The 22,853-nt window shown below is 48.1% G+C and overlaps 1 protein-coding gene across 1 annotated transcript; it reads right to left on the bottom strand.

Moving 5' to 3' along the window:
* Positions 1 to 1,753: 1,753 nt before the first annotated feature.
* On the bottom strand, positions 1,754 to 22,668 carry Inpp5k (inositol polyphosphate-5-phosphatase K). The gene is made up of 12 exons (XM_057776098.1): positions 22,461 to 22,668; positions 20,273 to 20,380; positions 19,877 to 19,985; positions 15,998 to 16,114; positions 15,491 to 15,666; positions 14,822 to 14,933; positions 13,722 to 13,831; positions 3,644 to 3,830; positions 2,747 to 2,884; positions 2,430 to 2,513; positions 2,196 to 2,300; positions 1,754 to 2,010 (listed from the first exon to the last, which is right to left on the bottom strand). The coding sequence occupies exons 1-12, from the start codon at positions 22,514 to 22,516 to the stop codon at positions 1,951 to 1,953; spliced, it is 1,362 nt and encodes a 453-aa protein (XP_057632081.1). The 5' UTR covers positions 22,517 to 22,668; the 3' UTR covers positions 1,754 to 1,950.
* Between the last annotated feature and the right edge of the window lie 185 nt (positions 22,669 to 22,853).

Raw genomic sequence — 22,853 nt, 5'->3', positions numbered from 1 at the left:
TGCTAAATCATAGCTGACATTTTCCTGGCCTGGGACTGAGCTCTGGGTCTCCAGCCATTCCTTATAGGAAATGAGAATGGGGAAGTCGGGGGAAACAGACTTTTCCACAAGGAGAGGCTGGCATGGGAGGGGCAGAGGACCCCTGGGACTGTGCTGACACTGATGACCGGGCACCTTCCCTTTTCTCCCTCAGCTTCCCCCCGCCCAGGAAAGACCTATAAAGCTTCCTTCCTCTGGGAAGCACATCTATCCAGGGCAGGCTCATCCCAGTGGCCACACAATTGCTCTTATCAGTCTCGGAGCCAGGCACAGAGACCCAGCACACACCAAGTCTCACATGTTTCCTGTTTCCACCCACCGGGTCAGGGGTGGGCCCAGAACAGCCATATCCTGCCTGGGGCCTGAGAGGGAGCAATCCCCTTCCTTTTTCCGCCTCTCAATCACAGCTGAACTCACCCTTCTCAGTTCAGGAAGGACCCTGCACCGGGACATCAGGGCAGGGTTTCTAGTGTAGGAAGGGTAGAGGTGAGTCTGTGGAGAAGTATTGGGACTCCTAGTCCTCAGAGCCAGCCCCAGGGGTCGAGTCAGAACAGCCATGCTGGTAGTGTCTTTGAGGAGTTTGAGGTTTCAGCCATGGTTCTCTCACTGACTTGTCAAGAGTATATCATTTCTATTTTTCTAGACAACTCAGACTCCTGTGGTGAGGTAGGGTAGGATGGATCACAGGTGCAGGTCCAGTCTCTAGGCCCATTCCTATACTCTGGTCCTCTCCCCCACCAAAGGAGTCACATACAAGTGTAAAAGCCACATTTATAATTATCCCTCAATGTAACAACTCACACAGAACAGACAGCCGTGGCTCACTAGAAGCCTGGGGGGGGGGGTTAATTCTTAACACATGGTGGCTCCCAGAATAGAATACAGAACCTAGAGTAACTGGAGTGACTCTCAGGCTCAAGTCACAAGACAGATGTGTGAATTACAAGGCAAGACTCCTGAGGTGTCTTCTCTTGGGAGAAAGGGTACTGAATCACTATTGGCAGTTGGCAATCAGCAGGAATAGGAACAGGCTATATCTGCATGGCACCTGCAGAATACTGAGGTCTCTTCCTGCTAGGTCCTTCAAAATGTCTTGAGCCCAGCTACTCTGCTGCTTACCATCTAGGTCCCAGTAGGGCCCAGAGAGAGGAGCAATGTTTTGTCAATGACTCATGATAGGAATGGCAGCAGACAAGCTTGATCTAAAGGACCACTCAACACCTGTCAACCCTTTGTAAAGGCCAGGGTGAGAACCTGGGGCCTCACTCACCTACAGAAGCTAACCTGGATCTATACAATCCGCTGTGCTTAGGCCCAAGAACTTCCTGCTCAGACTCCGCGTTACACGGTAGAGGCAGATATACCATCTACTTAGTGCCTCAGCTGCAGACAGGGATCTTAGCCTCCGTTCATCCCCATGGGGACAACTATGAGATGCCAAGACTTTTGGAACCCAGTGCCACCTAATTTATGAGGCCTGTACAAATGTGAACAACCGCCCCCCAGGCCCAAAGCCCAGGATGGCGTGATAGGAATGCAGGCCTGTGCCAAATGGGGCATGTGCCTGGCACAATTACTTGGGTGTGAGAGAGCGTGTTTCTGTGTCGGGGAAAGGGAGAGTAAAGAGATGGTATGCAAGCTAGTGGCCTTTTCCGTATACAGTGGACTGCCCCAAGTCTTCACCATTGACACGCTACTTTGTTTCAATCACATCTCAGTAACAAGAACCTGTATTAAATGGCCTGGGGAGAGCACAGGAGTCTGGCTGAGCTCCCCCGGGAGGTGGGGAGCTAGAGGATACTCAGCTGCCTCCTCAGGGGCTGGGCCAGACCCAGCGCTCCTGGCAGTGCTGAGGCAGAGCTGGCTTCCAGCTCTAGCCTCCGCCCCGGATTCATTCACTCCCATCTGGACTCAGATCTGTGGCCCAAGCTCATACAGTGCGTCATCCCTCAAAAAGTAGCGAAGCGGGATCTGCAGGGGTGAAACAGATGGCAGAAGAGGTAAGCAGAGGTCTTACCCACGTTCCCAATGCCCACCACCCAAAAGATACAGCTCCACAGGCAAAGGGTGCTTCCCAGGTCTGTGGCCTCAGAGCACTAACAAGGGGCTCAAGTCCTTCAAAGTAACCCTCCCCTTCTCCCGCCAACACGCCTTACCTTGAAAGGCTGACTTATCCCTACTACAGAGTGCAGATTGTTGCTATAATAACAGAGAAGAAACTGATCCTCAGTTTCAGGGACATCACTGATGTTGATGTATACCTGGAACAAAAGGAAACAGTGTCAGCTGTAGGGCCCTGGGCCCTTCCCAGCATAGTGGTAAATTATCCAACACTTTCTTCCTTCCAGAAGACAAGAATATTTAGTCAAGTTTGCAGGATAGAGATGTACCTGGTTTGGGTTGTTGCTAAAGGAGATTTGGTTGTCGCCAACCCAGACATAGGACACATAGTCGTTAATGTGGCGCATCCCTACCTGTGAGTGGAGATCAGACAGTCAGTGGCTGAACAGGGTATGAGAGCTAGAGAAATCCTACTGAGAAGGTGGTCTTTCTGTTGGGGCTGGCCGCTGCACCCTTTCCCTTCCCGGACAGGCCCTAAGTTGGTAAGGATCTCTGGGGTGAACAGTGGTCTCTGCCCAATTCCTGTGAGCCCAAATGATGGACAAACCAGAGGATGATGAACTCCCTGCCAAGCTTGCCACATCACCTTGTACAGTCCAATCCAGTCCCAGGGGCTGCTGAGGAATTCTGGGGTGGAGGTGTAGCTAATCAACATGTCGTTCTCCATGGTCCACAGGTATTCAGGCATCATGGTGACCAGTGGGACAGACATCACTGGGTTCAGCTAAACACAGGGGTAGGAGGTAGACTGAAATCCTTAAGGCACCTTTTCCTTACTGTGTCCTTCAGCGTGGTGGGGGCAACAGAGACACCCAGAGCAGTGGGTACAGAACTTTGCTACTCTAGCTGACCCTAGCTGACCAACAGGAAAAAGAGGGCCAAACGGGCCTGTCAGAGGGAGAGCTTGCCCTGCCACAGGAATGGGATCTAGAAACAGGTAGACAGCCCAGAGCCCAGAGCTGAGGCTGAGTGTGAGTGGGGAAGTAGGAACTGCTTTAAGAAAAGAGGTCTCAAAGCTGCTCTTTTCCAAGGTTTTCGCTCTGTGGAGAAATGCTGGGGTGAGAGGAGCTGTACAAATGGGGAAGGGCCAGTGCTGAAGCTGGGAAGTAGGCAGTTAAATGTGGCCACGGTAAAGGATGGAGAGCTCCCTCTGAAACTCGATCTAGACACAATGAGGACAAACAAAAGGGAGTTCTATCTCACATAGTAGGTAATAAGCATGATGGAACTCATCAGCCTCCAGGGAGAGCACCCAGAGGAAACAGAAGCCTGCTCACAAAGCACCTAGACACGGGTCTGACAGAAAGAGCCGTCAACAGCTCCTCAGAAACACCAGTTACCTGACCTGAGAGGAAAGGCAATCACGCCATCCTACAGGTGTTTCCTGCAGATTACCTGACATTACAGCTCGGCCCTAGAGGGCCTGTGGGATGACCCAACACAGTTCTCCCTCTGCTACGTTTTAGGAAACCCAGAAGCTCACCTCCAGTTCGAAGGTCCCAGTGACAGGCTTATGGTCACTGATGCTGTATGACATGTGGCTGACGTAGCTCTTTAGCATCAGCGAGAAGTAGGAGGTTGGCAGGCTGGAGGCCAAGGGGCTGGCCTGGGGCTGCCGCTTCAGCCTCCACAGGATGCGGTCAGTCCATGCAGGCTTGCGTTTTTTCTCACTTAGGGTAGAAAAAAGAACGGGAAGAAAGGAGTTGACATAACAGCAGAAATGTTCTTCCAAGGGCTTGCTTAAAAGTCTACCAGCAGCCCAAGACTTCCGGGCCACAACTGGGAGAAGCACAGTGGCAGGTGACAGGGTCCAGTAGAAGCAGCAGGAATCAACCACAGACCCTCTACCTAAGCCCACATTTTATGAATTAAACCCTGATTTAGGAACATTCCATTCAAGGCACTCCTAAAAAAGAAAGAAAGAAAGAAAGAAAGAAAGAAAGAAAGAAAGAAAGAAAGAAAGAAAGAAAGAAAGAAAGAGAAAAGCAGAAAAGAACGTAGGCTGGATTTTGGAGTTGTAGAGACTCAGCCATGACTGGGGAATGCTTACCACAGGCCTGTGGTTAGTCTGGTTACCACTCACCCTTTACAGTAGGGAGACTGAATCTGAGAATGGGAGTAACTTTCCCAGAGTTACTAAGTGGTGCATCCAGGACTCAAGGCCAAGCAAGCAGCATGACCACAGAGCACATGTTCTGAACCACCAAGCTAACCCTCTTAGGTTCCAGCTTCCTCCTCTGCAAATGGATGAGAACAGTTGTTACCTCACGGGGCTGCTAAGATGTCGAGGCGAGCTGAGTCACTTCTAGATCTAGAGCGAGCTTCTGCATGAAGTAGGCTCTCTGTAGACCTCAGTCACTGTGCTTATACAGGGGCTCCTGAGTCCAGGCTGGCCTTAAACTCCATAAAGGTTAGGATGAGTTTGAACTTCTCATCCTCCTGCCTTCATCAGTGCTGGGAGTTCAGGTGTGTGCTGCCATGCCCAGTTTATGTGGTGTTGGCGATCCAGCTGAGGGCTTCTGTAAATGCTAGACAAGCACTCTATCAAATGAACTACATGCCAAGCTCCCACTGTGATTCTTTGTTCTCAAAAGCCATCAGAAAGTGCTTGACATATGAACACAAGGGTCTGAATTCAAATCCTTGTAAAATTCAAAACCATGTAAGATACGCAGCATGCATGTGTAAAGCCAGTGCTAAGGAAGGCAGAGCACAGGAGCCGTCCAGTATAACTGACTGGTGAGCTCCAGCTCAGTAAGCGACAGTTTCAAAAACTGAGGTGGGAGTCAACTGTGGTCGTGCACACTTTTAATCCTAGCACCGAGGAGACCAAGGCAAGTGAATTTCTGTGAGTTCAAGGCCAGCCTGGCCTATGTAGTGAGTTCTAGGACAGCCAGGGCTATAAAAAGAGACTCATGTAAAAAAGAAAAGAAAATACCAGGAAGTAAAACTATTTGTCACCAAGCCCAACAGCTGAGTGTGACCCTCAGAACCCACAGGGTAGAAGGCAAAAGTCAGTGGTGGCTCATGCCTTTAATCCCAGCACTTGGGAGGCAGAGACAGGCAGAGCTCTGTAAATTCAAGGCCAGCCTGGTCTATAGAGTGAGTTCCAGGACAGCGAGGACTGTACACAAAGAAACCCTGTCTCAAAAAAAAAAAGTAAGAACCAATTCTCAGGAGCTGTGCTGTTTGCCATTGCAAGTGCATCCCCAACATATACTAAAAATATAAAATGTTTAAACACTAAAAAATGGCCGGGCGATGGTGGCGCACGCCTTTAATCCCAGCACTCGGGAGGCAGAGGCAGGCGGATCTCTGTGAGTTCGAGACCAGCCTGGTCTACAGAGCTAGTTCCAGGACAGGCTCCAAAACCACAGAGAAACCCTGTCTCGAAAAAACCAAAAAAAAAAAAAAAAAAAAAAAAAAAAAACCAAAAAAAAAAACACTAAAAAATGTTTAAAAAAACTTTTTTGGGGGGTTCTTTCGAGACAGGGTTTCTCTGTAACTTTGGAGCCTGTCCTATAACTAGCCTCTGCCTCCCGAGTGCTGGAATTAAAGGCATGCGCCACCACCGCCCACCTAAATTATTTTAAAAAACGTAAAAATCAACTGAAGAAGACAACAAAGACGTCTGACCTACACACATTCATGTTTATTCTCTCTCTTTCTCCCCAGAAAGTCAATTCAAAGAGTCAGGAATGGTGGCTCATGCCTATAATCCTGGCACTCAGTTGGCTAAGGCAGGAGGATCACTTGAGGTCAGTCTGGGCTACATAAACTTCCAAGCCAGTGTTAACTAAGATTGAGTGCCTGTCTCAAAGAGGGAGGGGAGCACTGGAGAGATGGCTCAGTGGTTACCACAGGCTGTTATTTCAGAGGACCTGGGTTCACTACCCAGCACCCATGTGGTTGTTTACAATTATCTATAACTCCAATTCCACAGGATCTGATGCCCTCTTTTGATGTATGTGGATACCAGACATCATGTAGTGCAGGCAAAACACACATAAAGCTGTGCGGTGGTGACACACATCTTTAATCCCAGCACTGGGCGGGGGGGAGAGGCAGACGAATCTCTGTGAGTTTGAGGTCAGCCTGGTCTACAATGCAAGTTGGGTCTATAAAGCAAGTTCCAGGACAGTCAGGATTGTTACACAGAGAAACCCTGTCTCAATGTCTCAAAAAAAACAAAAACAAATAAAAACCTACACATAAAATAAAAATTAATAAATCAAAATTTTAAAAAGTATAGAGTGATGAAGACATTGATGCTGGCCTCTGGCCTCCACAGACTCATGCACAGGTAGTGGGCAAGTGCACCCCCATACATGTACACAAATGTACACAAATACAAAAACCCAAGCAAAAAAACATAAGCAATAACAGATAACAAACCCCAAATTTAAAAAAAACAAAAACCACTTTCTAGCCATAGGTGGGGCAAGTGGTACACAACTTTAATCCCAGCACTCAGGAGGCAGAGGCAGGCAGATCTCTGTGAGTTCGAGACCAGCGTAGGCTACAAGAGCTAGTTCCAGAACAGGCTCCAAAGCTACAGAGAAACCCTGTCTTGAAAAACCAAAACCAACAAAACAAAAAAAGGCTTTCTTCCTCTAGTGACTTCTGTCACTAGTCAGGCGAGCCTCCGACCCTGTTCAGCTCCACTAGCAGCTTCTGGATTGGTCATTCACTACTCATCCAGCAAACAGAGACAGGAGGGCAGTCAGGGTCCTGTGAGGGTGGAGGGCCTGGGAGGGAGGAGAGCTGTTACCTCTGAGTTCCTCTCCAGCAGAGAACTCCCTTCCCCCACAATAGTAAAACCTCATCTGACAATTCTCTACTTAAAATCATTAGAGGGTTTCACTGCCTCTTATAGAAGTAGGGTTCCAAGGGATCCAGAAGGCTGACTTCCCACCTGATGTACAGACTTATTCTATTGTTGCCGCTCTCAAGTCTCTGCTGGCTAGAACACCCTTCACCAGGGAGAGGTGAAGTACATCATCATAAAGCTGTCCCTAACATCTTAATCCTGCTTCCAAAGCATTTAACACCAGTACTTCCACAATATTCTACCCTGTGACTTTGTTTCCATGGAAGAATATCAGCTAGTGTATGCCTCTGGCATTCAGGTTTGGCTTCTTGCATCTTCTGGATAGCTTCAGCAATCAAACTTCAGTTTCAGACTCTGGCCCTAAATGTTCATCAGTCTCCTAACTATAAAACCAAACTCAACCTTTTTCCTCAGAAACGTCCGTCCAGAGATAGGCATGGCAGCACATATCCACATTCAACAGGAAGGGGAAGGTAGAATGATTTGTCTCTGAATTCACAACAGCCTGGTCTAAGTTAGATGCTATCTCAAAAACACAAACAAGATGGGTCTGGTGGCTCACGACTGTAATCACAGCAGTTGGGATGTGGGCAGGAGGATTAGGAGTTCAAGGTCAGCCTCTATGGCCTGGTGAGGTGGCACGTGCTTTTAATTCCAGCATTCGGAAGGCAGGAGCAGGCAGATGTCTGTGAGTTCGAGAACAGCCTGTTCTACAGAGCAAGTTCCAGGACAACAGGCTCCAAAGTTACAGAGAAAACCTGTCTCAAAAAACAAAACAAGGGGCTGGAGAGATGGCTCAGTGGTTAAGAGCATTGCCTGCTCTTCCAAAGGTCCTGAGTTCAATTCCCAGCAACCACATGGTGGCTCACAACCTCTCTGGCGCCCTCTTCTGGCCTTCAGGCATACACACAGGCAGAATATTGTATACATAATAAATAAATAAATATTTAAAAAACAAACAAACAAACAAAAAAAAAATCAGTCTCTACAATAAAATGATAAAGTGAGTTTGAGGGTTAGCCTGAGTTACGTGAGACCCTGTCTCAAGAAAACAAAACCAGGGCTGCCAATATGGCTCAGAGGGTAAGGACACCTGCCACCAAGCCTAAAGATGTGAGTTTGATCCCTGAACCCATATGATAGAGGAGAACCAACTTCTGAAAGCTGTTCTCTGATCCCCACGTGTGTACACACACAATAAATTAATGTAAGAAAAAAATAGAACAATTAAAAATAGAGCACAATGAACAAAAAATGCCTCCAGTTTTAATGTGCAGTCTCCTATGTCCCACTCATTTTGAAATAGTTTGTCTCGTCAGTCGGTGGTAACGTATGCCTTTAATTCCAGCACTCAGGAAGCAGAGGCAAGCAGATGTCTGTGAGTGAGGCCAGCCTGGTCTGTAGAGTGAGTTCCAGGGCAGCCAGGGCTGTTAAACAGAGAAACCCTGTCTTGAAAAGTCAAAAGAAAACAAAAACAAAAGCAAACCAAAAACCCCCACAAAAACAAATTGGGTGGTGGTGGCACATGCCTTTAATTCCAGCACTTGGGAGGTAGAGGCAGGAGGATCTGTGAGTTCGAGGCCAGCCTGGTCTACGAGAGCTAGTTCCAGGACAGTTGCAAAGCTACAGAGAAACCAAAAAAAAAAAAAAGAAAGCAAATAGTTTGTCTCCTGCTTCCTTCAGTCCTGTTTTTTCTAACTGCATCCAGTGGACTGCTGTCACTTATGTAGCAGCACATCTTTCAACAAGGGAGGATGATACCATGGTGAACTGACTCTGGAATCAGAAGCCCGCCAGAGGAAAGTTCTGCTTTGCTGACTGGGTGCTATGCCCTCAGGCGAGTGATGCCACCTCTCTACAGCTCAGTTTCTTGAACTTTAAGATAGGACGATAACAGCACTTACTTCAAAGATGCTGAGGCATCAAGGAGTAGTCCAAAAGTGGAAACTCTGGCTAAACCACCTTCTGCCCAGCTCCTATAAGGCTGTTTCCGGACTTACTCCTCTGGCTTTCTGTTGTTTGTTCAGAATCAGTGTCCTGCTATGGACCCCTGCACAGCCTGGGACTCACTGTGGCCAAGATATCCTCAAACTCACAAACTATCCACTTGCCTTTGCCCTCCACCCCCAGTGTTGGGATCACTGGAAAACCACTGATCCAATCTCTCCTTGGTCATCATGAACATGAGGTGCCCAGCAAGGCTTACAACTTGATAAGAGTCACACAAATGCACTTCTCCTTTAAAGGACAGCTTCTCCCCAACTCTCTGAGATGGTTAAGAACTCAGACCTGGGGCTAGACAGATGGCTTTAAAGTTAAGAGCACTGCGTGTTCTTCCAGAGGACCCAGGTTCAATTCCTAGCACCCACATAGTAGCTTACAACTATCTGTAACTCCAGTTCCAGGATAACCAACACTCTCACACAGACATGCATGCAGGCAAAATAACAATGCACAGAAGAAATAAAAACAAACCATTACAAAAAAAAAATGGCTTCTTATCTTTTCTTAAACATCTACATTGTTCATCTTTTCCACTAAGGCTTACCATCTGTCAGGTAAACTAAGCAAGATTAAGAAGCAGTGTCAGCCGGGCAGTGGTGGCACACACCTTTAATCACAGCACTTGGGGGCAGAGGCAGGCGGATCTCTGTGAGTTCGAGGCCAACCTGCTCTACAAGAGCTAGTTCCAGGACAGGCTCCAAAACTACAGAGAAACCCTGTCTTGAAAAAAAAAAAAAATCCTAGCAGAGGTAGGTAAATCTCTGTAAATTCCAGGCCAGCAGAAGCTATACAGTGAGACCCTATCTCAAAATAAAAATCAACCAACCAACCAAACCAAATCAATGAGACTGTTTTTTCCATCCAGCACAGAACCCAGGGCATGCAGTAGATAACTATCACTGAGCCACACCCCCCAGTTCCCTGAGCTCATTTGACAAACAAGACAAGAAACAAAAGACAATAAAAGATGTTATTGTTTCTACTCTTCAAGTCTACATTTCTTATAATCTGAAGTGGATCTTTAATGCACGATGCACTCGCACTGTGACTTCTGTCTTATTAACTGCTTCAATCACTCCAACGATCCTGTCTTTCGTCTTTAAAACAGACTTATTCATTTTTATTGGATGGGTGCTGCCTGTGCGTATTTTTATGTACCACATACATGCAGTCCTCACAGATGCTGTGACACTGGAGTACCAGACAGTGCTGAGGGGCCATGTGGGTGCTGGAAACTGAACCTGGGTCCTCTGCCAGTGTAACAAGTGTTGTGAGCCTCTGAGCCATCTCTCCAGCCCCAGGGTCCTATCCTACAAGACACTTTTTTCTTTTTTTTTCTTTTGGTTTTTCAAGACAGGGTTTCTCTGTGGCTTTGGAGCCTGTCCTGGAACTAGCTCTGTAGACCAGCCTGGTCTCAAACTCACAGAGATCCACCTGCCTCTGCCTCCCAAGTGCTGAAATTAAAGGCGTGCGCCACCATCGCCCGGCTCAAGTCACATTTTTCTAAAGCTGAGAGGCTACTCTGTTGTGGTGGAAGCAGGATGCTTGCCCAGACCTGCTGACTACAAAGTCTGTGTGCCTTCGCTGTGCTCCATTCTGTCCCTCGCCTCTGTGAACATGCTAACTCCTTTCAGAGAAGCCAGAATGTTCCTACAGCGTAGATCAACCTCACTAAGGTTTTCTGGATGAATAGTTTGAGTATAACTTTTTTAAATGAATGAACATGCCTTCACGTTCAGAAAACTAAAGTTTTAGAGAATCTGCAAGATTCTCTAAAGATTCTAAAAACAAAACAAAACAACACACCAACCACAGAACCAGTCTACTGACCCAGAGTAGCTATGGCCCAGTAGTCTGCTCAGTTTCTGTGTGTGAGAGCACTTCACTTCAGCTCCCTATGGACAGCTTTAAGTACCTCACTAGACCCTGGAGCATGGTTAAACTGGTCATGCACTTAACGTGTCCATGACACAGTCTTGGCTAGCTTTGATCAGAATACCCTCTGCTCCATAGCCAATCTGTATCCATGATTACTGTAACAAGATCCAGCGCAATCCCTGACTCTAACAGGATTTCCCGCCCTGCTCTCAGCCCCTCCACCCTCCCCTGTAATGGAGCCGACCTCGTTTCTTATTACGTCTTGGCTCCGGGACACCGCACAGCCGATGAAAGCTGTGTTCTATGCTCTGTACACAAATCATTCACAGTCGCTTTGTAAAGCTAGACAGACACATAAGTCACCTACAGTCACTTAGGACAGCTACCCAGGCCAGGGTCTTGCTCCCAAGGTGCCACTCACCAGTGCTACAGATGGACTTAGAGGGCCTGTCCCTCTTCTCTCTGCCAACATTGTTGCCTCCTTCAGTATGCTTTCCTAGGGACTGAGGTGCATATAGCTCAGAGGCAGAATACTTGCCTAGTATATGTGGGGCTCTAGGATTACCCTATCACTGCAAAAACAAACAAACCCACCTCTCCTTGACAAGTATAATTGACCCTTCCTGTCTCTGGCTGCCAGCTTCCTTTGGCACTTCGAGTTCTGGAAATGTATTGGCTGACTCCTAACCAAGCTAATCATGACTATTTGGCTCTCCCTGCCATTGGTAGGTCCCTTTGCTAGACTGGCTTGAATATTCTTATCAGGCTCCCGATTCAAACATAAGCTAGGCACTGTCTTTCTACCTGGGATGAACATAAATTAGATCCAGGTTCCACGCTGGGTATCACGAGAACAGAAATGGTTCACTATAGGTTTCTTTTGTTTGGCAGTGTTAGGTACCAAACACATAAAGGTCCTACCACTGGGCTACATCTCCTGCCCTTTGGTTTTTGAGAGAAAAGTTCATTATGTAGCTCAGAAGACATGATCCTTATGCTTCTGCCTCTCAAGTGGCTGGGATTATATATTTGTGTGTATGTATGTGCATGTATGTGTGTGTGATGTGTGCAGAGGCCAGAAATTGGTCTCTCTTTTCATTGCTCTCCATCATGTTTTTTTGCTTTTTTTTTTTTTTTTTTTTTTTTTCGAGACAGGGTTTCTCTGTGGTTTTGGAGCCTGTCCTGGAACTAGCTCTTGTAGACCAGGCTGGTCTCGAACTCACAGAGCTCCGCCTGCCTCTGCCTCCCGAGTGCTGGGATTAAAGGCGTGCGCCACCACCGCCCGGCTCTCCATCATGTTTTTTGTTTTTGTTTTTTGAGACAAGGTTTTTCTGTGTAGCCCTGGTTGTCCTGGAACTCACTCTGTAGACCAAGCTGGCCTCAAGCTCAGAGATCTGACTGCCTCTGCCTCCTGAGTGCTGAACTTAAAGCATGCTCCACCACTGCCTGGTTTCTGTCCTTTTTTGAGTCAGGATCTCTTTTTGAATCTGGCAGTTACCATTTGTCTGACAGTAGTCTGGCTGATCAGGTATAGACTTTAAAATGGGTGCTGAGAATCTAAACTTATGTCCTTATGTTTACACAGCAGGCACTTCACTAACTGAGCCATTTCTTGAGTCCTGGGATTACACAGCACATCCAAGGCTTAGCGTGATCTGGGGCAGTGGAGCCCCCTAGCACTTAATGTCTCAACTGTTCTCCAGATGGGTTCAGCAATGTCCACTACAGGAAGTAACAGCTATCACTGGCCCTAAACAGGAGTATTTCAACCATGATGTCCACTGTTCCTACCTAGACATCTTTTTATGGGCTCTAAGCACCACCGAAAATTCATAGCTCTGCATCAGACAGTCTAGGGTTCAGATTCTTCCTAAATCGCAAAGCTTCTTACTACCTGGCTTAGAAGTACCTGAAATCCATTCTCCTTATTTAAATTTACTTATTATTAGCCTGGTGGTTGTTGGTGGTGTGTAGGCCCATGTTTTTATATGGTATGGCAGCCAGGCTCTCAAGCCATAGTTAGTACCTGAGGTGGTCATGTAGCCTTCCAGACAGTTGTTGCTATCCTAACAAAGGGTCAGGCTGTTGTTATACTCCTTTCTGTAATGTGGAGGATGCCCGAATAGAGATGCTAATTCAGCCTACGTGTCAGAGCTAACATACAGAGCAAAAAGATAAAAAGACATGAAAAAATGGACATAAAAAGGTGTGGTCAAAGGTGTAGACATAACTAAAGTCATTTACCTGGTTACCTAGGAAACAGAATTCTAATGAATTTCCCCCTCAGTTTACATTTTGGTATAAAGGCTGTTTGGAGAATAAATGAGAGAAATTTTTCAGGATGTGAACTCAGGATTTCATGAGGGATCACTGGAATCTCCCTCCTGATAAAGCCATGTGAGTTGTGTCTTTATCCCCACACTTCCTTGATGGTCCAGAGAGATAATTTAGGGTCCGGGCTGGGGAGTGGACCCTGACATAATGTGGTCCAATGTGGTCCAGGCTGCCACCAGATCACAACAGTGGTGCATGCCTTTAATCCCAGCACTCAGGAGACAAGGGGTCCCTGAATGCTCTGGTGCCTTCCCTTCTAAGTTAGGGCCGTGTCTGCTCTTGTCTACACCTTCCCCTTCAATAACCTTCTACCCAACAGCAGCCTTCTCTTCCACTCTCAGACCAATCTGGGAAGCTCCCACAGCCAGTGCCTCAGGGAAGGGCAGGAGGTTCCACTCCTGAGTTGATGGCTGGGTCTATTCCTGCTTCCCTGATACCTCTGTTTTGTGGAACACCCCGACCTCCACCCTGCTCCCAGGGCTAGCCGGCCTCCTGGGCACCAATTCTTTCTCACCTTGTGTCATAGTTGTTGGAGTGCCTGTCAAACTTGTAGGTGGGTGGGAAGAGCAGGGCACCTTCCTGGAACTCCCGAAGCAGCGGGTCATGTCTCTTGGCAATGTAGAGCTGTGGGTAAAGACACAGTCCCCATCTTCCCAGTCCTGATGCAATAGGTCAGCACCACCCTCTCTCTGTTACTGCTTCAGCAGTCCCTGTAATCTTCTGAAAATGTGGCTTTACAGGACTAGTGGAGACAGATGTTTGCCATTTTCTGTCTATCCTTCCTCTGTGGAAAGCAGACCTTGATTTCCAACTGTCTGGAGGTCACTAGAAGGCTTGTGTCAGAGGACATAAAAAAGCCAAGGCCTCAAAGGGGTTGTATATTATCCTCCAGAGGTAGCCTTGTTTGAAACAGGAGAGGCAACAGGGATACAAACAGGTTGATGCATGTTAGAAGACCAGCACTGGTCAATGCTAATCTGGACCTCCTCCCATGCCTTGTTTTTAAGGAGATGCTAGCATTTCACACTGTAATTTAGACTTGGCTGAAACTCGTGTAGCCAAGGTGGAATCAAAACCACGACAATCCCCTTGTCTGATGTCTCCTCAGTGCTGAGATCACAGGTGTGAGCTGCCAATGCCCAGCCTGGCTCCCTATGCTTGAGAATGCCAATGGTTTCTCTAGGTCAAGATCAGTACTGTCAGTATGGCTGCCCACGCCTCCACGTGCAAAACCTTGCTGGACTCTTCCTACCCAGAGAGAAAGGAGAACAGATTCCAGATAACTGGAGCACTGCTTGTCTCTGAACATTTCACAGACCTCCATGACAGGTTCAGATCACATACACAGCCCAGACCCTCTGCACTCTCTCTCTCTCTCTCTCTCTCTCTCTCTCTCTCTCTCTCACACACACACACACACACACAGCCCAGACCCTGTGATCTCTTTCTCTCTCACACACATACACACACACACCAGACCCTCTGCTCACTTCACACACACACATACACACCCCAGACCCCCTGCTCACTTCACACACACACATACACACCCCAGACCCCCTGCTCACTTCACACACACACATACACACCCCAGACCCCCTGCTCACTTGATACCTGGTCTTTCTTCCACAGCTCATGGTAGTACTGCTTTGCTATACACTCCTGAACAAAGAGCAACCCAAAGTCCTCAATGCGAAAGTTCATGTCTCCAAACCACAGAATGAGGCTTCAGGAAAAAAAGGAGGGTAGCCTGAGGTTTGTGGTGAGGTCAGTGAAGAGCCACGGGTCTGTTGAGCACAAGGGCTGCTGGGGAAGAAAAAGCTGAGAGGACAAGTGAGAAGCTAGACTCTAGGACAGCAGCAGATGAAAGCAGGCATGCATGGGCCCAGCAGGACAGTCCTTGGCGCCAATGCTAAATTTAAGTTAAAGGACTTGCCCAGATAAGCATATGGCAAATACAGAGCAGGCTCTAGCCCTGTTCCCCAACTGGCCTCCTGGACAAGCTGAGAAATAACCCCTGTGGAAAACTTAAGAACCACAAGGGTCTTGACCTAGGATGTTTACAAATATCCAGGGTTTCTAGGAAGGACAAAGAGGCCAGAGGAAGGTAGACATCAGGTGGGCAAAACTGGGTGGTACAGCAGATGGGACATCAGGAAAGGGGTTAGCAAGGGCTGGGAGACGGAGCACTACTGACTGGCAGCGAAGTAGGCTCAGCAGTCAATGCTAGCCTGGGCTGGCGTGGGGGAGGGCAGGGGTGACAGTTTGCAGCTTCAGGCTCACTCATGGTCCAGGATGTTGGGGATATTATTTCCCTCAAAAGTCTGACTCTCCAAGATTCGGTCGAAGTGCTCCAGCCGCTGATCATTATTGGACATATGGGGAGGCAGGTGGCAGTTGACGATGCTGACATAGTAGCCATATAGCTTCAGGCAGATGTTGACTCCCCCTTTGTTCCCCTGGTAGGACAGGTGGGGAGAGACTTTGGATTCTATACACACCCCTCTTTTCCCATCCTAGGTCTGAGAGGAGCCAATCTTACCTCCCCCAGGATCTTAGCCATAGACACTGAGCTGCTCAGTTAATTCTTCCATGCACAAAGCCCAGTACCCTAATCTAGATTTCTGGAATATCCAAGCCCTGCTGGGATGGCAGGCTTTGAGGTGGGGTATGGGGACGGGTATGCAGGGTCCTAGAATACCCAGACTCAGTTCATTGCCCCTGTTTTGCTTAGCTCCAAAGCATCCAGTCCTTGCCAGCTCAAGTCTCAGAAGAGAGCTCAGTCCTTACCCAGTACCCGTAGAGGCCAGTAGGGGTGGATCTTGTAGAGATGATCTGGATGTAGGGCAAATGCTGATACTTGGCAAAGACCAGTAAGAGAAGCCCCTGCATGCGGACTTGGGAGATCTGCAGCAGAGGGCAAAGGTCATTCATTAAACTGCAAAGGTCAATTGTATACCTTCTAAGCCTGATCAGGGCTTTTAGAAGAGTCTGGAATCACATGCAAAGCCCTGCCCAAGAGTCTATGGAGCCAGAGTCTGAATTTCACTTTTTTCTTTTTTTCTCTCAGCTGCCCAACAGTGCATTCTGGAAGCTATGGCTTTGGTTTCTGCTTATGGTCCTGGGGATTGAGGAGAAGGAAGAGGCTTCCGAGGGGGCCTGCTACTACAAAGGCGGCTCTTCCAGCCCAACCTGTGTGCAGCTGGTGCTCATCTCACACGCGCTGTCCTAAGATCCTCTGTATATGCCCCACCTCAGCCTCTTCTCGTGGATGAAGCAGGAATGATATAATATTATACACGCTGTGAAGATATTATTTGTTGGCTCAGTGATAATTGAATGCTTGCATTTGTATTCAGGTGAACACTGCAGAGGTTACCAGGTTGCTGCTCTGTCGATTTCCACCTTATTCCTTTGGGACAAAAATCCCTCACTGAACGTGGAGTTGGGTTAGTGACCAGCAAGCCCAGTGATCCTCCTCTGTCCACTCCCTCATAGCGCTAGAGTCAATATGACCATGCCTGGCTTTTCATGTGGGCTGGGATCTGAACTCAGCTCTCGACGCTACTGCAACATGTGCTCTCTCTTCACCCCACTGTCTTTTTGAAGACAGGGTCTTGATACATATCCTAGGTATACCTAGAACCGACAATCATCCTGCAAGGCCTTGAGTGCTGGAATTACAGGCATGTGGCTCCATACCCATTTTTGCTTAGGGATTCTATTTTTGATACAGGGTCTCTCTGTGTAGCCCTGGCTGTCCTAGAACTAGCTCTGTAGACCAGGCTGGCCTCAAACTCAGAGATCTGCCTGCGTCTGCCTCCCAAACACTGGGGTTAAAGGTGTCTGGTACCACCACTCAGCAGCATGGGGATTCTTAAATGTAAGCAAGAACAAGAGAGAAGCTTTTAGAGTGCTGTTTTGAATCCTGAGTTGACTGATGGTAACTCAAATACTAAAATCCACTGACACAACGCTTACTTACTGTGCCCATTCACTTTTCTTCCTTTTCCCCCCACAATACTGAGGACCAATTTTAGTGCCTGATACATGCTCAGTAACCATCTGAATATTTTTCTATACATGTCCTAGTTCAGCAAAAAATCACCATGAAATTGATGGTGTGTGTGTATGTGTGTGTGTTACACATAACTAGAAAGTTAGGCATGATGGCATATGCTGTAATCCTAGCACTCAGGAAGTGGATGCAGGAGGATCAAGAGTTTAAGGTTAGTCTGGGAAACAGGAGACACGGCTGCAGAAATGTGAATAAATAAATAACTTCAGAGTCCGTGGTTCAATGTCCGTGAAGGCGATGTACACGGGATGCAACTGAGTACTGAGGACAGGCTCCAGAGCTGGGGAAGCACCTACACCCACGGAGCGGCCCAAGCTTTCCCACAGCTGTCAGGAATCACTGGTCCTGGCTTGCTAATGTACGGCTGAGATTCTGGGAGGCAGGGGAACTAGGAAGACTGTTTCAGGATTGCCAAAATGTCTACTATTGCTAGCTGTAGAGGTGGGGTGGGAAGAGGCCATCCCTAATGATCCTGCCTCTCAGGCCTGGACTGTGTACACCCACCACTCCAGTAGCTGTTTCCGGAGCATGAGGTGCAAAGGCCAAGGAGGAAATCTCCGGGTGGAGAACTATACTGGGGCCTTCCAGGAATTATGAAACTTGATCCCACAGTCCAGGAGCAGCCCTAGTACAGCAGTAGAATCAAAGTAGGGGGAACCCCAAAGTCAGTACTGAACAAAGGAGGTCTGGGAGCCTGAGTCCTCTGAGGCCACTACAAACATATATACTAACTTACCCTCCACCCTGTCTTCATTTTTTTTTTTTTTTTTTTGTAACAAGAAACGAATCTCTGGCCTAGCATATGTGCTTTCCCACTGACTACATCCCAAGTTTTCTATTTTTTCCCATTCACAACTATCTATAGCAACAGAAGTCAAAGCAGGACTATACTATGAGGAACCAAATCCCGGGTCAGGACAGAAAGCAAGAAACCAAGATTCAGGAGAAGATGTGCATTTACTTCTAACTAACAGAGCAGGTTTAGGCCGCTGGGCCTCAACAGAAAGTCTAGTTTACTTTATGAGAGAGCAGCAGGAAGCTGGGGAAATAGGAGGGAGTGAGGGCAGGACCCATTGAGACTGGGAGAACGGGTGGGGTTGTGAGGAAAAGCCAGAGCCTTCCAGGGAAAGTTTCAGTGGGAAGAAACTAAGTAGGAGGAGCTAAAGGAGCTGGCAGGAGGCAACTAGACACGGGGCAGCAAAGAGGGCTCCTTGAGTTCTCAACACACAGCCGCCGGTAAATTCCTACCAGGGACTGACTGTTTTCAAGTCCAGGTTGGCCAAGGGAAGGAGAGGCATCGGCTTTGGGTTTTAGACCTTAGGCTAGCTCTCAATTTTAGGAGGCCACATGAGTAGAATGGGTTGTGCCCCTGCCACAAGCTGAGCTAATTTCCTTGGCTCCATTCCACCCTACCAATCCCTTGCCAATTAGTCAAGGCGTGAGGACTCATGAAGTCTTGGGAAGAAATGAGCACTGAGAGAGGAGGCTCTTCCCTCCATGAGGAAACAGCTCCAAATCTCCTAGGAGAGTCTTCTCAGTTTGTTTGGGGTGGGTGTGGGGGGGAACAGGGGGAAAGGGGTTCTGGGGCTAGCATCACCTAGTCTTGTATCTCTCCTCCTCAGAGGGCCACACAGCTCTTGCTCAATCATCCCTGAGCAAACTAGGTAATAGAATTTATACTGAAGAATAAAACTCTCCTAGAAAAGGAACGGAGAGAATTCTAGTGTTTCCAAGCAGCTGGGAATTGGGGACTCTGGATGGATGTTTGTGCATTCATTGTGGGTGCAGGGCAGAAATAAACCAGTGACCTAAAGCCTTCCCATCATTATGCTATGATATAACTGGTCCCTCAGATTAAGAAGTACTTTCCACTACACCTGTCTTCCCCTCTCCCAACTTGATATTCATGTCGCCTATGATATCAGTAGTTAGCCTTGGGATTTCCTGCCAGACTTAGCATACTCTAGTACAGCAGTAAAATACAACACTTTAGATCACAAGTTCCAAGGTTAGAATATTCTATCTGTGTGTATGCAGGCCAGAAGAGGGCACCAAACCTCATTACAGATGGTTGTGAGCCACCATGTGGTTGCTGGGAATTGAACTCAGGACCTTTGGAAGCGCAGGCAATGCTCTTAACCGCTGAGCCATCTCTCCAGCCCCTCTGTAAAGTATTTCTATTTCAAGAGTTAGGGTCGTAAAACAACACACACCAGGAGCTTATTTACACAGTCTACCACCAAACTGTAGCAAGTACTACACTCAGAGAGTTCCTGCTGGGCAGCATGCAGAGACTGGAGGTTGGGACAGGAGTAGGCACTGAGATATTAATAAGCCTTGTTGCGTTTCCACTAGGAACTCTCCCGGGGTGATAGATATCTAGGTGTGAAACTATCCCTGGAGTCACAGCTCAGACTGGGGCATGAGGCAGACAGAAGGTCTAGGCAGCCGAGTGCAGAGTGAGGTTTCGACCTTTTAATGAATGGGAAAGAGCAGGAAAAGCTAAGTGGAAGAAGAACACACCAGACAAGCGACTGGGGGTCAGAGAAGGGGACACACAGTCCTCTATTGCTCATAAACTTTTATCTCACCTTGACAAAGTTCAGGGGGGAAAGCACATCCATGAAGAAACTGCTCCATGGGTCTTCAAAAGCAGCGTCAGAAAGAAGGCTTATGAGTCCAGAATTCATTTCCTGCAAACTGACCATTCCACATCAGAGGCTCATGCCCTGGCCTGGAGGATACTGCTTCTCCCAAAGACATCGGGTACAGCCTTATCAGACGTTCAGACCTGGGTTTTGATGGCCACGCTTCCTCCCTTTCCTAGCTGTGTGGCTGTTGCTGACCATTGCTGACCCAGGACAAGAAACATGAAGCTAGGCCCAGAAAGAATGAAAGCACCTCACCTCCAGACTCCAAAATGAAGGGAGGACAGGTTCCAGCATCTTCCACAGGGGCAGAGGATGAGGAGCCCTTCAGATACCTACCCAATGATATACATGTCCAGATTCAGGTCTTGGTTGTTCAGCTGAAGTAGGTCACTGAGGTCCACAGTGGGGGCTGCTGAGGCCACATTCCATGTCAGAACATGTATACTGTGGAAAAGATATTAAAGAAAGCCATAGAGAACGGAGGCTAAGGATTGGGCAGGGACCTAGGCTGTTAATGGCTTCCATGGCAGTGATCATGGGAAATGTGTCTGCATGTTTGCTAGATTGTTGTTTTTGAAACAGAGTCCCACTATGCAGTCCTGGCCTCCGACTCCTTATGTAGATCAGGCTTGCCTGGAGCTCACGGTGTGTGTGTGTGGGGGGGGGAATCAGCCTTCCTCTGCTGCCTAAGTTCTGGGATTAAAGTTGTGTGCCACCATGCCCAGTTTGTTTCTCCATCTTGTCGTAGGAAAAGGGGGAAAGGAGCGATGGACTATAAAGTCTTTGCCTTCCCTTTTATCCCTGAATCAGGAATCTCTTCCTTTGAACTGGCTGCTCTACTCAGGTTCACAACTGCTCATACCCCAGCAGCACCTGACACAGAGCTGCCAAGGGGAACACAAAAGGAGGTTTGGTCAGGCAAAGGAACGAATGATGAGTTGGATAGCCAGAAATTTGTTAACACATTAACTCTTCCAGCTATCTACACCTCATCGATCTTCTGTGGCTCAGCTGGCAACTTTGTCCTCCTGCTCCTCAACCTATAGCTTCCTAAGAGCACCAAGAAGGCAATGGTTGATTGTACGTAATCATGCCTCAGAGCCATGAGATCAGAAAGTTCAGAAAAGAACAAAATAAGCAGCACATTTCCTTTCGCACTCTGATCTCACAGATCCCTGGAACACAGCATGTTCTCCCAAGGCCTTCAGGGAACCTAAGTACAAGTTTCTAAGGAACAGGCTTATCTATCTCAATAGTCTACTCTATTGGGAAACGTCATCAACTGGGAAATAACATTCCAATCTCAGCTCCCTACAAGTCCTAGAGCATCAGGAGAAATAAGAGCAGCTCTAAAAACCATGATATTCTATCAGAAGTTCAGGAAAGCGAAGACTCGCAGAGCCCTTGAGTGAGCATGTTGCTATAGCAACGCTCCAAGAGGCCCACACTATTCCCAGGACAGAGCAAGCAGGAGCTCAGACTCTACAGAGATGAAGCGTGTGGATTCCAGGAATACTGAATGTCCTGAAGGGAAGGGCAGGCCGTTCTGTAACAGCTCCTGTCCACCAGACCCTGTCTTAGAGGTGCATGTTCTAAGAAGCAGGACTTGTAAAAACGTTTCTTGGCTAGCTTAAAGCAACTTCCTGCCTCTCCCTGTGAATATAAACAAAATACAAAAATCACCTTCTCAGGCCCGCTGAGGAACGGTCTCCCCCTGGTGTCCAACAGAGGATTAAGGCAGGTAACCCTTTTACTCAATGGCTTCTTGTATCCCCAGGCACTTAAGCTAAGTGGATCAAGAATAAAATTCGGTTTTTCTTTTTTTTTTTTTTTCTTTTGGTTTTTCGAGACAGGGTTTCTCTGTGGTTTTGGAGCCTGTCCTGGAACTAGCTCTTGTAGACCAGGCTGGTCTCGAACTCACAGAGATCCGCCTGCCTCTGCCTCCCGAGTGCTGGGATTAAAGGTGTGCACCACCACCGCCCGGCTAAAATTCGGTTTTTCTTATCCCTGTTCTCAGTTTTGATCATTAGCAGCAAATCCATGCGCTATGATTTATGCTCACTTGGATGATTAGCGGCGTTCCTCGTGATTAAAGAGCAAGCATGAGACCAGGCTTCTCTCCTAAAGGATCTTATCTAAATCTGATTTCGGATTTCTAGAGATCAAAACCGGATCAAGAAGACCCCGTGATGTACTGCTGATGAGAAGGAGGAACAAAAGGTCTATTCTACAGCTGAAGGGACGGATGTCTTGGACACTTAGTAGTTTGTGTGCTCTAAAAATCAACTGGACACTTGCTTAGGAAGCATCTGCAGTGACCAATTCGGCAGTCCAAGTTTAGGGCGGGCATCAGGTCAAACAGCCCATCAACACTGACCTGGCAGAATCTGGGGGTCCAAACTAGGGTAGCCTTGTAGTCCTGTCCTCTTGATCCCACTGTGGTTCCGGACCCAGCCCCACAAATCTGACTGGACCGAAGACAGCGAACCGCCAGAAACCAACCGGCCTACAACTGCCTGCTCACCTGAGTACACAGCCTTTCGGAGCGTTCGGCCTCCGTGGACACGCAGCCGACATCATTCCCAAGCGGTGACCCCGTAGGCTCGTGTCTCCGCGCTCCAGCCAGTGCCGGCCGGAGCAGCCCTAGGTCGCCGGTATCAGTGGCACTGTTCCCTCCAGGTTGTTTTTCTTCCGGATTCTGACTGTGCGCTTCGGCTTCCGTAGGAGGCGGATCGTGAGCACCCAGGACTGTGGGGTGCGGTTGGGGGGGGGGGACAGAGGCGGGACTCTCCGGCAGAGTGTGACGCCCAGAGGCGGAGTGGAGATGGGCTCGGAGACGAAGAGAGGCGTGTCCTATGTGTCACCTACCCCCGACGCCACACCGCCCGCATTGACGAGCGAGGGGGCCGCGGCGCGG

This window comes from Chionomys nivalis, chromosome 7, assembly GCF_950005125.1.
Source record: "Chionomys nivalis chromosome 7, mChiNiv1.1, whole genome shotgun sequence".
Taxonomy (NCBI): Eukaryota; Metazoa; Chordata; class Mammalia; order Rodentia; family Cricetidae; genus Chionomys; species Chionomys nivalis.
The sequence above is the reverse complement of the archived record's forward strand: the minus strand, read 5'-3'. Positions and strand labels throughout refer to the sequence as shown.

What these genes read in the sequence shown, in the direction of transcription:
- Inpp5k (XM_057776098.1), bottom strand. Translation starts at nt 22,516, where the DNA reads ATGATGTCGGCTGCGTGTCCACGGAGGCCGAACGCTCCGAAAGGCTGT. An exon ending in CTGGGACCTTCGAACTGGAG is followed by an intron (nt 2,885 to 3,643) that starts GTGAGCTTCTGG and finishes CCCTGTGTTTAG; the next exon opens with CTGAACCCAGTGATGTCTGT. An exon ending in TTAGCAACAACCCAAACCAG is followed by an intron (nt 2,301 to 2,429) that starts GTACATCTCTAT and finishes CTTTTGTTCCAG; the next exon opens with GTATACATCAACATCAGTGA.